Source organism: Phalacrocorax carbo, chromosome 24 (genome assembly GCF_963921805.1).
Source record: "Phalacrocorax carbo chromosome 24, bPhaCar2.1, whole genome shotgun sequence".
Taxonomy (NCBI): domain Eukaryota; kingdom Metazoa; phylum Chordata; class Aves; order Suliformes; family Phalacrocoracidae; genus Phalacrocorax; species Phalacrocorax carbo.
The window spans coordinates 1,510,985-1,527,918 of NC_087536.1; the positions used below are offsets into that span (position 1 = coordinate 1,510,985).

Sequence of the window (16,934 nt, forward strand, 5' to 3'; positions counted from 1 at the left end):
CATTTGAACCCATTTAGGGTCTGGGGATGCACGCTATGGCTGTTTGTCATGTGTTCAGCATCTGACTCCTTTCTTGGGAATCTGCGATAGAAATACTCATCTGTCCTTCTCAGCATACAGAAGGAAGGTAGGAAAGCCCGAGGAGGTCTCCAGCCAACATTCAAGCGATGCCACCTGCACCCTCAGGTGCCAGCACATGGAGCAAGTTTGTGGCTTAAGCAAAAAAAAAGTGAGCTCTCAGCCAGCCCCTCAGCTGTCACAGGTTTAGAGCACAGAGAGGCGACAAAACTGGCTCTGTATGACAAACAGGGAAAACACCAAATAAAAGCCTCACTTATGGCTGTACTGAAAGCCTTCCTGAACAACACTGCTCTTGTAACCACCGGGTAAAGGCTCATGCTTTTACTTCAGAAAGGGCTATGCACACTCTCAGTCAATATAGAGACAGACGTAAAATGTTTTCAAAGCAATGGGATTCACTGCCAAGGTTTTCTGAGAAGTAAAAATATTCCAAACAGAAAGCAAATATCTAGCAAGCATCCAAAGAAATTCAGCTGCTTCTGCACAAAACTAAGGCAGCTTGGAGATGTGCAACTGGAGATGCTGATACACTAAGAGGCTAAAGTCAATCCCAGCAACGCTGACCCAAGGGGCACACCTAAAAGGATGCCTTTCACACAAAAGTCAGCACATCTCTCACGTCCAAGCCCTCTCTGCCTGCTGTGGGGATGTTCTGCACAGGTAAAGCAGACACAGAAGAACAAAGGTGCCTCTGTTCTGTACGACAGACACACACATTGAAAACCTGAGTTGAAATCTGGGATTTTTATCTTTTCTGTTGATTTTACAAGGACAGGCAACCCCTCTCAGTTTTCAAAGCTAAGGATAAGTCTGCAGCTGTGGTCCTTGAAAACACTCATGAGCTCCTGGCCTAAAATTTTGTGTTAAAAAAAAATAAAATATCAGAGATGTCTTTGCAGGAACCTGCAGGAAGCCAACAAAGCCAGACTGCCTACGTAGCCTTGTCCCCAGCTTTGCCCCCATGGAGGCAGAGCCACTGCACTCAGTAGCACCAGGCACATGCAGGCAGATTAGCCAAAGAAGGTCTAGCACCTGCCTGCATAGATATGCAACTGGCTGGGGACAGATTTGTGGGACAAGCAACCTGGCACCACAAAAACGGCACACAACCGCTGCTTTGATCGTCTGCACCCAAGGGGAGGGCTGAAAGGCAATTTCCCCACAGTGGTTGCTGTACTATAAAGAATTTCAGAGCTCCCGCAGCTAAGGTTGTGACTGCTGCTTCGTATGGTTGTGCTCTATCAAAATGCAATAGGCAACACGAAAAACAACCGTCTTGGTGTGCAGCTGTATGCGTTGAGCACGGTGGCAGAGAATTAAATAGTAGTCTGGACTGCCAGGCTTCAAGTCAGGAAAACCAACATTTCCAATAGCATTTGTGGGGGGTGGGGAAGAAAAACGTGCAGTCATCTGCCTTCTGTAGGTTCTTTTCAAACTATAGCTGGGCAGGTCAGCTCCTGGCAAGCACTCACATAGGGGAGAAATCCTGTAAGCTCTGCTTCTTGAACTGCAGCATTTATGAGTAAAATCCCTTTTGAACCAAAACACATTTCTCGTGCTCTTCGAGCATCAACCAGAAGGAAGCAAGTTCCACACAGTTATGGAAAAATTAGTTTGTTTTTTTTTTTCCCCTGAACTGCTTAACTTCCCATGGAGAGATGCCATCTTTACAGGCACATAATTCTGAAGCTTGGGTCCTCTACTGTCAAACCACCAGTGATCCACAGCTTGGGCTGAGGACAAGGGTGAGAGTTGTAACAAGCACTTGTCCTCTGGGACTAGCTGACAAGAAGGGACCAGTCACACACATTCACCAGAGGGCTTAGAGAAACTCCAAGATAAAAACATTCCCATAGTCCAAATCCCACTGATTTGCAAATAAGCTCCTAAGAACTTACATAATCTTGTGCTAAAAAGTGTTGGCTGCTGCAGTCAGAAATGTGCACACAGGAGAGACTTAAGTAGCACTGCAAAGTAAATGGAAATAGCTACCAACTGCACTAGAAAATTTTGCCAAATCAGAAAAGGTTACATATTAACTTGTGCTTCCCACGAAGCACGCATTTGCAATAGACCTTGGAAGCCAAAGAAACAGACTCTTAGGGGAAAAGAAAGATTAACAATAATAAAACTACAATTTCAAAGTTGGAGACCCATTTGAAATGGCTTAGGTCAGAACAGGTAATTACCCAGTGATTATTTGTGGCTTTGAGTACTGAACCTTTAAAGACACCAACATTGTTGGCATAGAAACAATATGACCACCCTAGGGTCTGCCCTGAAAACTAAGGGCTCTGGTGCTCAGCACCGCTCCCACCACCACATGGATATTCAGTGGCAGAAAGCGCTACACGTCATTCCTGCCACTGAGTTCAGCAGAGCTTGTCAGTGCCCTGCACCGACTAAGGCCCCGCATTTCAGGTGCGCCTAGAAACAGAACTGGAAGATTAAGAGTACAACAAATAAGACAAATCTCCCCCCCATAAACTCAATTCCAGTTACCTGGCGTGTCGGATAGTGGGAGAGGAATGAAAGGATCAGGCACAGTCAGAAGAGGAGGGCTAGTGTCCAAACTCAGAATGTCTTTTGTTTTTTCAGCTGGTAACCAGGAAGAGAAGAGGCAGGATGAAACATAGAAAAGCACAAAGAATTGAGCAAAATCTCAGCACAGGCACAGCTCAATATTGCAGAGTCTATGCTACGGCCCAACAAGAACAACACACACATGCACGCTCAGAACAAGTTTATGTTGCTAATGAAAAGAAAAAAAAACCCAAACCAACACAAGTATTACCACATAGCTCTCCAACACAATTTAACCCACAGATCTCAAAACATTCCTTGAAAGGGAAGTACTATTATCTTGCTTTACAGCTGCACAAAAGGTGAAATGCCTTAACAAAGGACACACAGCAGGCCAGCCCCCATGCTGGGCCTCTTTGTCTGAAATAAAAGATACAGCATCTTGCATCAGGCAGGCTTAGACAGGCTCATATCTATGAGGAAAGAAAACAGAAAGAGGGCTAGAAATACCCAGCCCAGTGTCAGCACCAAGAGAACTACCAAGACACCCTCCTATGCCAAACCGCAGGACGGGAGAGTCAGGGGGCACATTTTCAAGAAAACTGCTAAAAGAATGGAACACACCACAGTGTCCAGAAAGCCCAGAGCATGACGATGCTTCTCAGCCTTGCAGAAGGTACGTTACAGCTGAATCTGGAGCTGCTGCTACTCAACATCACTCAAAGGCTGATGGATCATCATAAATTGTTCACAGGGCACCAAACAGCTGGACAAACGCAGAAAGCAACCCCCTAGAGCACTCTTGGGTCATGGACTTCAACTCCTTAATTCTCAGGTAAGAGCCAACAATACCAAGCTCAGTTATAAGCTCCTCTAAATCTCTTTTTATAAATAGAAATAAGCGTAAATGGATTTGTCACTTCTTGCCCCACAAAGGACTCCTCTCCCCAAGGGTTGGTGCGCTTCACTGAAGGAAGCATCAGTTGTGTTTGTCACTGGTAACAATGGCTGCGTAAGATGGGGGAGAGGATTACCTGCATTTAGGGCTCCTGGAAGCAGTTTTCCATACTGTGCCTGACAGGTCTTCAGTGCATTCAGTGAGAACCGATGCTGAAGAACTAGAAACAAGCAGCAGCACTCACCGAGTTTTCTGCAGCATTAAGGTAGCTGCTCATGGAAAAACCTTGGTGCCCAAGTACCAAAGCAGACACCACACATGCCAAGGCCTCTACAGAAAAGCTCCTCAGACCAGCCAAGGAATCCCGGCCTTTGGACCCAGACAACACAGCCAGGGCAACACTTCTGACTGTGCTCTCTGAGGATCTTCCCTGCTCACTCCTGTCTCTGCTATTCTCCTCATTCCATGCTGAAGACATTATTATCCCTGCTCTTCTCCTCCTTCATACAGCCTAACTGCAGGCAAGGAATATCCTCCAGCATGTCTGTCCAATGTCTCTGAATCCAATTCCCTTATTGCATGCTACACATTTTACTTCTAATTATGAGCTGCATGGAACTTCAACATGTTAAGAAGCTTTCTTGTGAACTTCAGGAGGTCACTTAGTGTCTTCCCTCTATAGCTCTGCCTATAGACAGTGCCTCCTGTCTCTACTACCCAACTGTGACATGTGCCCTTCCTACCTTCCCTCCTTTACTGAAGGGCCAACCCTGTCCTACAGTTCTCAGTGCTAAGGCCCAGCTCCATTTATATCAGTTTCACCTTCCTTTTCAAGATGCTATGACAAAGAGTCGCCGTTTTTCTGCAGTGCTGTCCAGGGCATTGCCCTGTAGGATGTATTTGCAAACTCACCCGGTCCAGCAGTGAAGGAAGAGCCACCAAATGCATCTCCTTGGGCTGCAGATGAGGCCGGCTGGAAACCTGGAATCAAGTTCTCTGTGGAACTGCCCATCTTTTCTGGAGCTTTCCCTGAAACGGCAGGCACAGATTTAGGGGAAAAACTCCTATTCTGAAGGTTGCTCACTTCCCTAGATTTTTAGATCACTAATTCAGTATGCGACAAACCCCTTCCTGCAAATCATAACTTACAAATGAAGCAGAGTTTAAACTGTAGCTTCTACAACCAACTGATCAAGGCCGCTTTAAAAGCGGTTAGTACCTCGCCCATTGAAGATCGTGCCCCTTTAACTGCAATTGCTCAGCAAAGAGGACAGGGACAGAGAAAGGAGACTGGACAGCTTTAGCTCTTACAGGCACAGAGGATCATGATAATACGGGAGCACCTCAGCAGCATCTGACCAAAAGCACGATCATTCCATGCCATCTTCCATTTTGAGAGCAGGCTGGTATTAGAACATCTCCATGAACCTACCATCACCTAGCTTTGCAAAGTCCTTGTTCAGCAGCTCCTCGGCTGTGAGTTTGGAGAAGTTATCATCGTCAAATGGATTCCATGTGGAGACATCGGGCGGGTTATAGACATTCTGCTGTGAGGTCCGTGGGGAACCCGAGGGTGTGGTGGAAGCAGATCTGGATGTGATCATCCCAACCAAACAACAGTCATTAATAACCCATCTGAAATCCCCCGGCCAGCACTATGAGCTGGTCCAAGCTACTGCATTATAATTACTTCCTACTTAAAACACTCAGCACAAGTTATTGTACTTGCATGCCCAGAAAGCTGGGATCAGTAGCCTTATCTACTTGTAATCCAACCAGAGCGTCCTGGTGTCAAGGATTAAACAAGCCTCACAAGCAGCCCATTTGAAACAATTTTCTGCAATGCCCATGTGGAGGCTTCCTGCCTGTAGACACTATAGAAGTGAGCAAGCAAGTACTCCTGGGGACGCACTGACGCCAAGCAGCAAGCGTGAGGCACGCACCAGGGCTACTGGTGGAACAGCTGAAACAACACTAGCTTTTGTAATCCTGAGGAAGGCCCTGTTTGCTTAGGTTTGGGGAGCATGGAAGCACTCAGGAGGACTTCTACCCTTGGGAATTTTTTCAGCAACTTTCTGCCAAGCCCTTTAACTGCTGTCTTGGGAAGGCAAAGTCTCATTGACACCACAGAGGTAGCCTACCTTCAACCCAGAGCTTTGCCTAGGAAATCTCTGAAGATCCTCATCTACCCCCTCCCTCTACACCCCCTGACACCAAGTGAGCAGCCACCTACTTGGACTTGTTGAGACTGGCTTCAGCAGCAGCCGCCTGCAGGAGCTGGGTGGACTTGCTGGCTGGAACCCCGAAAACTGCACTGTGGGTCACGTCACTCAGAATCCTCCTGTGTCCTGCACGCTGTGTCTTGGGGGAGGATGGCGGGGTGAGAGAGCCCAGCTTCTGCCCTTGCACTGCTGGGGGGGGTGTAGTTTGAGGTTTTTGCTGTTGCCTCATTTGCGCCTGCATCTAGGAGAGACAGTAAAATGGTATGTTCTTTGTTAAGAACAGTCGTGAAGAAAAAAAAAACCAAACCCAAAAAACCAACAGCTATATGCTGGAGTATCTGACCTTCAAGTCATGGATTGGGGATAGTCTGGAGGGGGAAAAACCTAAATAAACTGGAGAATTTGCTGATCTATAGTATTTCAGGATAAGTACAAATGCACAAGCAGAGACTTCTCCCCTTCCTATGGTGTACCTCCGGAAGGAAAGCCTCTAGCAGCACCTATTAAAGGCTAGCTTGTCTCAGAAACTTGCTCATGGGTAAAGAGGCTGAGATCCAGGGCAGAGGTAAACACAGAAATCAGATCATAGCACGCAGGAGTCTCGTCATATGAACACACGGAGTGGGGCAAGGTGAAGAGCAGCGCTTCCTCCAGGAGATGATGTGTGATTTGGGTTAAATCTCTAAAGGACTACATGAGCAACACCTTTCATTAGCATCTGGAGGACAAAAAACAGGCGTGTTTGGTTTAGGTGTAAGCTGAGACAGCCCAGCTACAAACCTTCTGGAAATTTCAAGGGGTTTCCTCAAACTGATCTTATTTTTTCCATTACTTCAGCCTTGTGTTAAACTCACAACCCCATAAATACTTGAAATGCTGCTTTGTAGTGATAAATCAGCATCACTTCTGATTACGTGATTTTTTTTAAAAAAAAAACTTGTCTTTCAGTGAGATATCATAGTTGGATTTAAAGCAGGAAAACCAGGATGCAAAGAGCAGAAAGCCATGCACGTTGCCTCCACTGCCTGGACACTAACTCCCTGTTCCCCACCCTGTATCTTCCCAGGCCATTTTCAACCAAGGAAGACAGATGAGATATTTGGAAAGATCTAAATGGTCAATGTGAAGAGAGTCACGTCCCCAGCGTGGTGCTTAACTACAGCAGAGCAAGGCAAACAAGTGGTTAGCTGCCTTGCTTTTCATCTGGCGTTTTCAAGCAGGCTAATTCACTGCGGCTGAGGAGGAAGCTGACCTGACTCCTTCTGATGCACCCACCTTACATGTTGCTATATAGGTCACTGCAGAACGGTACATTTGGTGCTGAGAAATAAAAGGGCAGTGCCAAAATCTCCACAGAAATGAATGCAGAGCTTATTAAGCTGAAGTCTCGCAATGTGAAAAGGTTTTGATAGGTCCTGGCTTGATAACTTCTGCTCAGAGATCCTGTTCTGCTCTGCTCTGCAGAGACCATGTCTCTCTATCATTTTTTAAATGAGCCAACCACCGCTTTTCCCCTCCTGAATGCTGCAGGAGTGAAAAAGTGTCCAGATGTGTCCAATCTGATCACCCTTCTGGGGGGATAAGGCTAATTTTCAGTCTAGCTGATTTAATAAAATTAAGGCTGTTTTTGTGCTAGTGAATCACAGCAAAGCTCTTTAAACATGCATTTCAATACTACATTTCAGGCATTTCTTCTGAACAGAGAGAACAGGGTAATAATGGACCTCATCCAAAACCTGTCTGCATGTACTGAAAATCTCCCACCAATTTCAATAAAACGACTTGCCCCAGGTCATCCAGCAAAGCAATAACAAGACCAGGAACACAGCAGCTCCAAGCTTGTCACCGACCCTAACCACCAGCTTAGTGCTGAAAATTAATATAAAAGCAGAGGGGGTGAATACGACAGAGCCTTGAGACACGTCAGAGTAAAGCAAACAATGGTTCCCCAACATTGCTCAGGTCACTGGCTTGTGGAGGTTATTAGTCAAATTAATCCCTGATGTCACTTCAAAGGAAGCACGCTCAAGAGATGAATTAGGTCCTGAATGACTGGCGACTCATGAACAAGCAAGCACAAATTGACCCTTAGTTTGGACTCAAATATTGCGTACCTGAAGTGGTTTCTTACCAGATACTGTTTGCTTTGCACACGTACAACCTGGTACAGCAAAACAGCAGTCATCTTCCTCTTGCCTGGTGCGCGCACATGCTTTCTTTCCAAAACGCAGCTAGGGTGAGGGAGATCTCTTTGTGCTCCCCCAAAACAAGCAAGAGCAGATGGAATTGCTCAGGAATGAAAGCAAAGGGCACAGCTTCCTCCCGCATGTACTGCGGAGACACTTTGGCAATGGGGATCCTGCCCTCTGGCACAGCTCCCCTGCGTTTAGCACTACGGACAGCTGGCTATTTGCTGGTTGCAGGCGGCCATGTTTTCCATTAAGTAAAGAGCATTTATTTTAGATGCACACTCAGAGGATTAGTAAAGTGGATGATTTATTTCTTTATTTTTAGATACGGTGATTTGAAAAGTCTCCTTTCCATAGTATCCATTAAAGAAAAAAAGTTATCCCAATGCCAGAAATAGCCAGGAAGGGTGCTTGCACCTTCCTCTGCATCAGAGCCCTGAATACAGGACGGAAGTTTTCCAAAAAAATGCCAACATCAAGTAGTTCTGTTGCCTGGTGCCCATCCTGATGTGTCAAGTACAAATAATTTTTAAAAGAGTTTATCACATGTTTTCTAAGGCAACGTGACAGGGGAGGGATAGAGAGAAGCTGCATTAAGCAGCTACTTATACCTTCTCACCTGTTTTCTACTCATCATCTTCCTGTGGACCTAGAGCACAACTCCAGAGCCCAGCATCCCTTTGAAAGAGCAGTCCAAATAACTGCACAGGTCTCTGAGGCAGCAAGGTTAGTGCTGGCATCTGCAACTCAGTAACAATGCACCAGGGGCCAGCAGGCCTGAGAACACCCATTACCTGGGCTCTGTGGGCCTGAAAAGCCAGCTGCCCTGCTGGGGCGTTCCCAGCATACAGGGTCTGGCAAGAGAACACTTGCCAGTGCTCCAAATCCTGCTGCCCCACTCCTTCCCGCAAGGCTCTTACCACTTGCTCCTGTGGCGGCGCTGGCTGGGCTGCACCTTGCTGGGCCTGGGGCTGCGGTGGCGCCGGGGCTTGTTGCTTTTGCTGAACTGCTGCTGCTGCTGTCTTCTGCTGCATTGCTGCCTGCTGGGCCATCATCTGTTGCTGCTGTTGCTGCTGCTGGTAATAGTTTTGCATCAGCTGCTGCTGTGCCGGCGCTCCTTGCTGCATCACTGGGAACTGGGAAACAACCAGTTGTTGAGCTGCCTGTTGCAGGGCTGGGAAGTCAGGGCCAGCCCCTGGGACGGTTACAGCCACTGCAAGTGGCAAAGCAGTAAAAGGCTGCAATGGTTTGGAGACCACATGCAAAGGTGTGGTGGGAAACGGCCTTCTGGTCTAACGTTAGGTCCTTTTGTGTTACACCTGCCCGTATGGAGCTCCCACAGCACAGACTGTCCTGTGGTCCCAAACGCCTTTCTTCATTTTTATCAATTCTAAACCTTTCCCCAGCATAGGAAGATTCACTGGCCTTTTGCTTCTACTTCTAAATATGCTTTAGCAGAGATCTGTGCTGCTATAAACACCTCCGTTAAGCACACAAGTCTGTCACCTAGACACAGCCTGTCTAACACATCATGTGTTCACAGGCCTCCTTACCACCGCAGTCTACCTACCACAAAAACAGACCTGCATCTTACCACTAAAAAGGCACACCCGGCTTCTTGTACCACAAAGAGCAGAAGACCCCTCTGCTCATCAGTTAAGCATTGACCTTAAAGACTATGAAACACTTTGGGCTCTAAAATCTTAACCAGCATTACTTATTTTATGTTTGTACATGACAGAACTATCTCAAGGCTTTCCACATTGACAGATAAAAATGCCAGCCTTGCATAGCAAAAAAATCTTGCTGGAGAATTAAAGACATATTGAAAAATGCCTAAAACCTGCACCTATTCCCCCAAAACAAGGGGACTTGGCATAAACACAAAGATACAGCCTTGCAGGCCTCTAGCATGGGAAGCATGCAACAACCACGCTGCTGACCTGCTGAGCTTGCATCATCTGCTGCTGCTGGTAATAGGCAGCCTGTTGCTGCTGCTGCTGTTGCAGAAGCTGCTGCTTCAAGAAAAGCTGTTGCTGATGCTGAGGTGTAGCTTGAGGCTGTGTGGAAGGGACCTGGGGCTGTGCCTGCGAGGCCTGCTGCGGAGCCAGCGCCTGCTTGGCTTGTGGCTGTGCAGGAGCCTGCTGAGGTGCTGCTTTTTGCTGGGGAACGCTTGCAGGGAGTGAAGGCTGACCACTGCCCAGGGCACCAGGTCCTGCAACTGGTAGGAAAACACAAAACACCAAAAAAACCACCCCAGGTCCATTAGATCAACATGCACCACAACTCTTGTGGTACACAGCGCCAGCCAGGCACCGCAGAAAACATCGTTTCACCTTGTGGCTGAATGGCTGCTTGAGCCGTGGGTCTCTTCCTGGGCGTTAGGGCTGGCTGAATGGGTAAAATACCAGGGTTGGGTTGCGTCTGTCCTGCTTTAGGTCTCTGGCGGGGTGCTATGGAAGTTTCTGTTGTAGGGATGGGATCTGTCAGCCTACAAAATAAGGTAAGGAATAAATGGAAGAGCAGTAAGAGCGCAGCCCTTGTTTGCCTGAAAGTTGGTGCATGCAATAAACAGTATGGGTTTAAATACTCATCTGTACTTTAGCAGTATGTGACTGATAAAGGTGAAATACTTGTGGGCATCCAGACACAGTCAACTCTTTCCAGAAAACTGGAAGTGTGGTAAAACTTGATGGATGCATTTACAACAATTAATCCAACACTATCATTTTGACTTGTTTGCCAATTGTGGCAACTTCTGTTGGACAGCTGGAACTTGTCAAAGTTAATCAACTAATTCAAATATTTGCTACAACATATTCTTTAAATCCACTTAATGTTCTGGATGAGCAGATGAAGGACATAACAAGTTAGCTTAAGAGCAGCTGGTACCCTTAGGCAGAGTTGTCTAAATAGCCACCTTTAGAAGTACCTGAACTTCAGTACACCTACCCCAGAATCAGGTCATTGGACCTCTTTGATCGCTGCTCAAGAATTTACTGAGCTCCAAAAATGCGTAGCAGCAGACCCAGGAAGCCAGACACCACGCACCCCACTGTGGGTACATTTGCTTGTTAGATAGCAAGTTGTTTTACTAATGTGAGGGTAACTGCACTCCATTATAAAAACAAAGTAGACTCCTGGAACAGACAGACAGGAGGAGAGATGCTCTATTTCAGAGTCTGAAGAAAACTGCTGGGTTTGGAGTGCCCACTGCTGTACGGCCCACTTTGCAGTAAAGTAAGGTACAAGTTTTGTCCAAGGGAATTTACAAGTCTCCATTTCAGTACCACAAGCAGAGCAAGCAGCAGCAGGAGAGGAGAACCACCACAGCAGAACGGTGGTTTACCCACTGATTGGGCTCTTCAGGAGGAGACTGCCTGGGCTTTCATACAGCCGCAGAAGAAATTATAGGACTCTTACAGAAGTCACAGCAATTTCATACAGTAATTACTGGGTCAGGTTATCATCTGCCAAGAGTCAAACTCAACCAGCAGTAGTCCCCAGTGCAGTTTCTCAGCAGACTCGTGTTCTTTGGGCCAATTCCAGGCCCACTGCAGGCCAGCTGCAGTCTTTCTCCTGACTTTGCTCTCAGGTACTCTGGGTACTGCCTCCGGATGGATGACACAATAGATCCATCTAAGTGCACGAACTTCAAGTGCTGCTGTCAAGCAATGCCTTCAGTACAAAAAGCCTAGCTGTTGAGTCATGCCGAGTATCGCCCAAGCCCTGCCCCCACGCAGAAAAATTTCCCCTAATATCTGCATTTTCTGCCTTTCAGATCAATGGTTATTTATGTCATTGAAGCAGAAGCCTCAGGACTGCAGTGTTTGTCTCCACGTGTAAATGTAAGCCCACAAGGAAGCAGCTAAATATACCAAACATCCTTCCTAAAAACAGCAGAAAGACAACCGACAATAAAGAGAGGGCTGAGCATAATGCAGATGTGGTCACCTGGCCTTTGGTTGACTCTTCTTTGCAGCAGCTTCACTTGCTTTAACCGGGTCTGGGAGTTTAGCAGGGATTGGAGAGTTCTGCAGGCCCCAAAAACACAGAAATTTTTATGTTGAGGGCAGAAAACAGAGTCAGAAATAATTTGCAAAAACATCCCAATGAAATGGGGAGATTGGGGGATATCCAAAACAATAATTCCTCATGCTGGACACAGGACAAACTGCTCAATGTCACAAGGAGACAGCAGTCTGGGAGAGGCTTTACAAGGGAAAAAACACAGTTCAGCTTTTTGACCGTTTACTACACATAGAATCTGAACACAAAGCTTCAGAGCTCAACCTGAGTATTTTAAAAAGACAACCTAGGGACAATAACAGCATTACTTATTACTACTGTTATAAAAAGATACAGGCATAATAGTACCAAAACCATGTGTTATTCATAAAGACCATAAATAACCACCTCAACATAAGGGAAAAAGAATAGGTTTCTTCTTACCTGGAAGCAACAAAAGAACCTGTCATGTCACAGATGTCCATAACACCATAAGAAAATATTTGTCAACTCTATTTTTCAAGCAAACTCTATAAAGACACACTAAGAAGGGGCAGACGGTTGTATAAGGCCTGATGTAGTTCAAATGCAAGCTGGCTAGTCCCAGCCAGCCAGCCGACACAAAACTGCTATGTTTAAAACCAACTGCAGCACAAATTACACACGCTATGATGAATGTGCCTGGAAATCAAATCGGTTTCACATGCATGGCCTGATTTTCCACATTCACATGGACAAGATCTCTTGGTTGGCCTCACACCGGTAACTGGGTGAGGAGGGAAATCAGGGACAAACAGAAATAAACAACATATGAAACAAAACCCTGATTCCTGCCCCCACCCCCTAAAAAAACACCCCCAAACAGCATTGCCAATTAAAAAAATAAAAGAAAGAGACCCTCCTAATTACAGAACTGGGGAACAACCAACAGAATACAGCAGAATGCTCAGTCTCCAGCATTGTTTGCCACCTGCAGTCTCCTCCACAAAGCCCTAAATCAGTCCACTTCTTTGCTACTCACCTGGACATTCTGGACTGGGCATTCCTTCTTTGCCAATTTGAATGCAAAGTAGGAGACCTGATAAATATCAGGTCTCTTATCAGGGTCTGGTTCAAGCATATACCCTTTAAAAGACAGAGATGCTAATATCAGAGCAATAGAACAGACAGAGTCACGTGAGCCATTTGTGGCAGAGCTACGTTTGGTATAACCAGATGCCAAGAGGGTGCCCTGACTCTTTCAAAGCGTCCCGTCAGTGGTCTGCGGGGCTGAGCTGGTCGTCAGGCTCAGAAAGGGACAAAACAGACAGTCAGGATGGCTGAGGAGGTATTTTCCAGTACAGCTATGAAGAATTTGTAGCTGCTATCAAAGGCTCTAGGGCAAGGAGGGGAAATGTAGCCTGCCTGGTCAGGGAATAGCACTGGTTTTGGAAATTGGCATTTCCAAGTGAACCCACAGAAAAAAAAAAACTCGATCCAACCCCAGCGTGGGGCAGGAGGACAGGCCAGCCGCATAGACCAATGCCTTTGCATAAGCAAAGAAAATACCAGGCTGCTCTGCAAACACATCCAACTCTGTGCAGTCAAGACTGTGGCTGGGGGGGGAAATGAAATGCTGTGCTGGAAACAAGGGAGCTGCCCCAGCTTTGCCAAGAGTAGTGCATTGTACCCTTAATTACACATTCACTCTAGTCAGTGGGTTTTTTATAAATCATTTCAGTTCTGTTTCTCAATTCACAGAAGATTAATTCTTATCACCAGTCTAAGTCACTGTGGTTCTTTTCAGTTCCTTATCCAAATAGATTTATTACTGGAGAAATACGTTTCTGCATAAATAGGCTTATTGTGCAAGTTTCTTTAGGACTCTTAAACCAAATGGTTGCCTGTTTTCCTGCCTTTCCAGAGTTCACTGCAGCCTAGCCAAATAGAAATCTCTTCGTCGTCATTTCTTTCGAAGAGTGATCTCCTAAGCTACTAAAAGTTCACTTTATCCCCCACTGTGTGCAAGCAGGTCTCTTAAGAGAAACACCAACAATTTTACTGTAGGAGCAGGAACAAAACACCTCTGCTGTTTTTTTAGTTCTGCAAAGTAGATTACGCCACTGTCAAAGACACTCACGGATGAGGCAGTGCATGTCTTGTGAGTGCCGAGAATTATCTGGAATGGTGAAATTGCCGTCACAGATTGCCACCTGACTCTCCCCAAATGGCAAGGTGAAGTAACACAGCTTGTACAGCAAACAGCCGAGGGCCTAAAGAGAGAGAACGGAGCAAAGGATTTAACAAACTGAAGCAAAGCAGGGAATGGTACAATTCAAATACCATTGTAGATAACAGGGAAAGTGCTCTAGCTTGTTCTGCTATAGGGGTCCTGCATGACGTCAGGCCTACACTTTAACATCGCTGCGATCGACCTGAAAACAAGCATAGCTATATGGGAAGATAAGCACATGAAGAGCTCTCCCTCAGTAGGCTGAGGTACTGTAATCTGAGGATCATGTGAATATCATCACACATACACCACAGCTCCACATAGTGTAACCCTTCACGTCATTAAACAGGCAAAGCCTGTTTCCGCCACATACTGGAAAGAAAAAGCAAAGTAATGAAAAAAAAAGTGGTAAACATCATCCTTCATACATTTATTCTGACAAAGAAAAGTCCAAACTGTTCGCAAGCTTAAGTTCAAACAACCTTTCAACTGTTATAAATATGTACCGGGAGAGATTTACAGACAAGTCTGCAGGCTGCTAGGGTGTATCACCCTTCCATCGACTTCCGTGCTGCTTTTGACAGCAAGAACCACCACCTATTTCAAAAGAAAATATAAGTTTTGCACACAGGGCTAATTACGAAACACTCCCAACCATCTCAGAGGGGAGAGTGGGAAACATTTCCTAATCCTGAGCAACGCGTCATCGCTTATACCTTTTGTCATAAGGTTTCACAATTAAATTGCACTCTAGTTTAAAATAACCTCAATGAGATTTAAGGGGGCCTTTGAGGCCCTGACCATCTTTTCACACTGTTACAGCTGTGACCTTCCATCTCCAGGTTCCTAACACCATGGTGAGTGACCCGGCACTGGTACAGGGCCCAGTTCAACAAACCTCCTGCTGAGCTCAGCAGAGCAAGAGCCCCACAGGAGCTGCTGCGTTCCTGACTCCGAGCTGAGCCCACAGAGAGGGCAGAGAACTCTTCCCAGCAGATGTCACGCCAGCAATTTTCCCTCTTGTATATGCAGATGCAGATCTATTGAGGATACATTAAAGCTCTCCTTACACTGCTTCTGCCTTATAACTTCCTAGCTCAGGGCTTCAGAAACCATACAAACGTGGGATGTGTTTAAAAAGCTAATTCAGCACATTTGCTGAATTGCCACTACACTACAAACGGCACAGACTGTTTTTTTTTCATCTACATCCCAACTAAAGGGAAGCCTTCCACCCTTGATCAGGTTAGCCAGTAATGGATTACACCACAGTTGCATTTTGCTTTCAACGTGAAAAGCATGACAAGACTGCACTGATCATCAGAAACTGCAGTGCAAAAGCTTGGTCTTTGGCCAGGTTTGACAACTCAGCCCTGTGTTACACTGCCCAGGATAAGCATACTATTGCTCATGCCGGAAGGTCTGTTTTCTCAGTTTTCTACTAAATTCTGACCAGTAACTTTGATTTCACTAGCTTGCAACCCAACCCAGGCATATGAAGTCACAATACTCAATTTTTCTGTTTTAACTCTTATGATATGAAATCAGATTTGCACTGTTCAACCCTAGAACTCCACACATCTCTAAATTAAAACCAAATGGGAGGTAGCATGCAAAGAAGCATGCATGTTTTATCCACAAGCCACCCTGCTCAACAGTAACTCATTAAATATGTCAAGCAAAGGAACTCTTTATTCAGAAACTGTCCAGTCTCTTATGGAAACTAGGTTAGGCTCAGCCAGAAAGTTACCCTGTCATTATGGTAATGAAAGCAAGCTGCAGTCTGGTTGTATGATGTTAAGCGGTTTTTATACGTACCCATATGTCTGCTTTTGTAGTAATAAGTTTGCCACTATACAGGTTGACCATTTCTGGTGCTCTGTAGGATAATGTAGTGTACCTGTAGCACAAAGATCTATCAGTGAGTTTGAAACGGACATCAGATGCATTTTCACAACGTCACATTTCCAAATCATTCAGAATTCACTCGTTGCCGTATTCATTTTAGGGAAAGGGGTGCTAAAGACAATCTGTCAGAAAAAAATCTTTTAACAGCAGCATCTGCTACATACCTCTATCAATAAAATACTAACCACTGCAAAGTGCCCTGTGAAACCAAAGCAGTAACCAAGATCCCTTCTAAAGCAAGCAGTTTACTTACAAAACCATACAGTCATTTTAAGGACTAGAACAGAAATATTCAAGGATTTGAGTATTAACAAGGTCAACAGTCAAATGTCCTCTGCAATGTCCTCATTGCTGGGGCTTTGGCCAACTGTATTACAAAGATTGTAACCAGATACATGGCTCCTAATAGACTTCCATACCAGGACTCCTGCTCAGAGTCATTGCAACCAAGGGAAAGGTTATTTCGTATCTCAAACTATAGCTAGAATCTGCCTCATTTTAACAAATCACTACAAACAGAAAAGCTGGAAACTGCGCCATGGTTTAAGAGACTCTTATGATTAGATTTCCTATCAGTAGGTCTACAATTTCTGCTGTGGCACCTTGCATGCTATTTACCCTGATCACAAGAAAGCACTGCTAAAGGCAAAGTTCTTGTAGACTTGTTAATAAGCGTGCAAATAGGGCATTCCAAAGGGACTGCCAAGCTGGACTAGGAGTGCTCCAAAAACTTCAGTCAAACAAGCCTAGAGAAATCCATGCAGGAGTAATTGAATCCTAACAGAAAGGAGGCATTTGCACACGTTTCTAACATGCCATTTTCTAGCCAGAATATTGTATTAACGGAACTGGAAGTCTGCAGCAGTGATGTTAAAACTGAAGCAAGACCAAGG

At 45.6% G+C, this 16,934-nt stretch overlaps 1 protein-coding gene across 8 annotated transcripts in view; it reads right to left on the minus strand.

Moving 5' to 3' along the window:
- Window positions 1–16,934, minus strand: part of AAK1 (AP2 associated kinase 1) — an 86,245-nt gene that overhangs the window by 30,513 nt on the left and 38,798 nt on the right. For 5 of the 8 annotated variants that reach the window (XM_064472776.1, XM_064472778.1, XM_064472780.1 and 2 more), the window contains exons 7-17: window positions 15,952–16,033; window positions 14,041–14,173; window positions 12,943–13,046; window positions 11,868–11,947; window positions 10,250–10,404; window positions 9,857–10,134; window positions 8,834–9,049; window positions 5,736–5,965; window positions 4,935–5,092; window positions 4,415–4,531; window positions 2,584–2,679 (exon numbers count right to left, since the gene is read on the minus strand). In XM_064472776.1, coding sequence (XP_064328846.1) covers window positions 2,584–2,679; window positions 4,415–4,531; window positions 4,935–5,092; window positions 5,736–5,965; window positions 8,834–9,049; window positions 9,857–10,134; window positions 10,250–10,404; window positions 11,868–11,947; window positions 12,943–13,046; window positions 14,041–14,173; window positions 15,952–16,033 — 1,649 coding nt within the window. The remainder of the gene's footprint in view (window positions 1–2,583; window positions 2,680–4,414; window positions 4,532–4,934; window positions 5,093–5,735; window positions 5,966–8,833; window positions 9,050–9,856; window positions 10,135–10,249; window positions 10,405–11,867; window positions 11,948–12,942; window positions 13,047–14,040; window positions 14,174–15,951; window positions 16,034–16,934) is intronic. The other 3 variants (XM_064472777.1, XM_064472779.1, XM_064472781.1) reach the window with 1 other exon arrangement.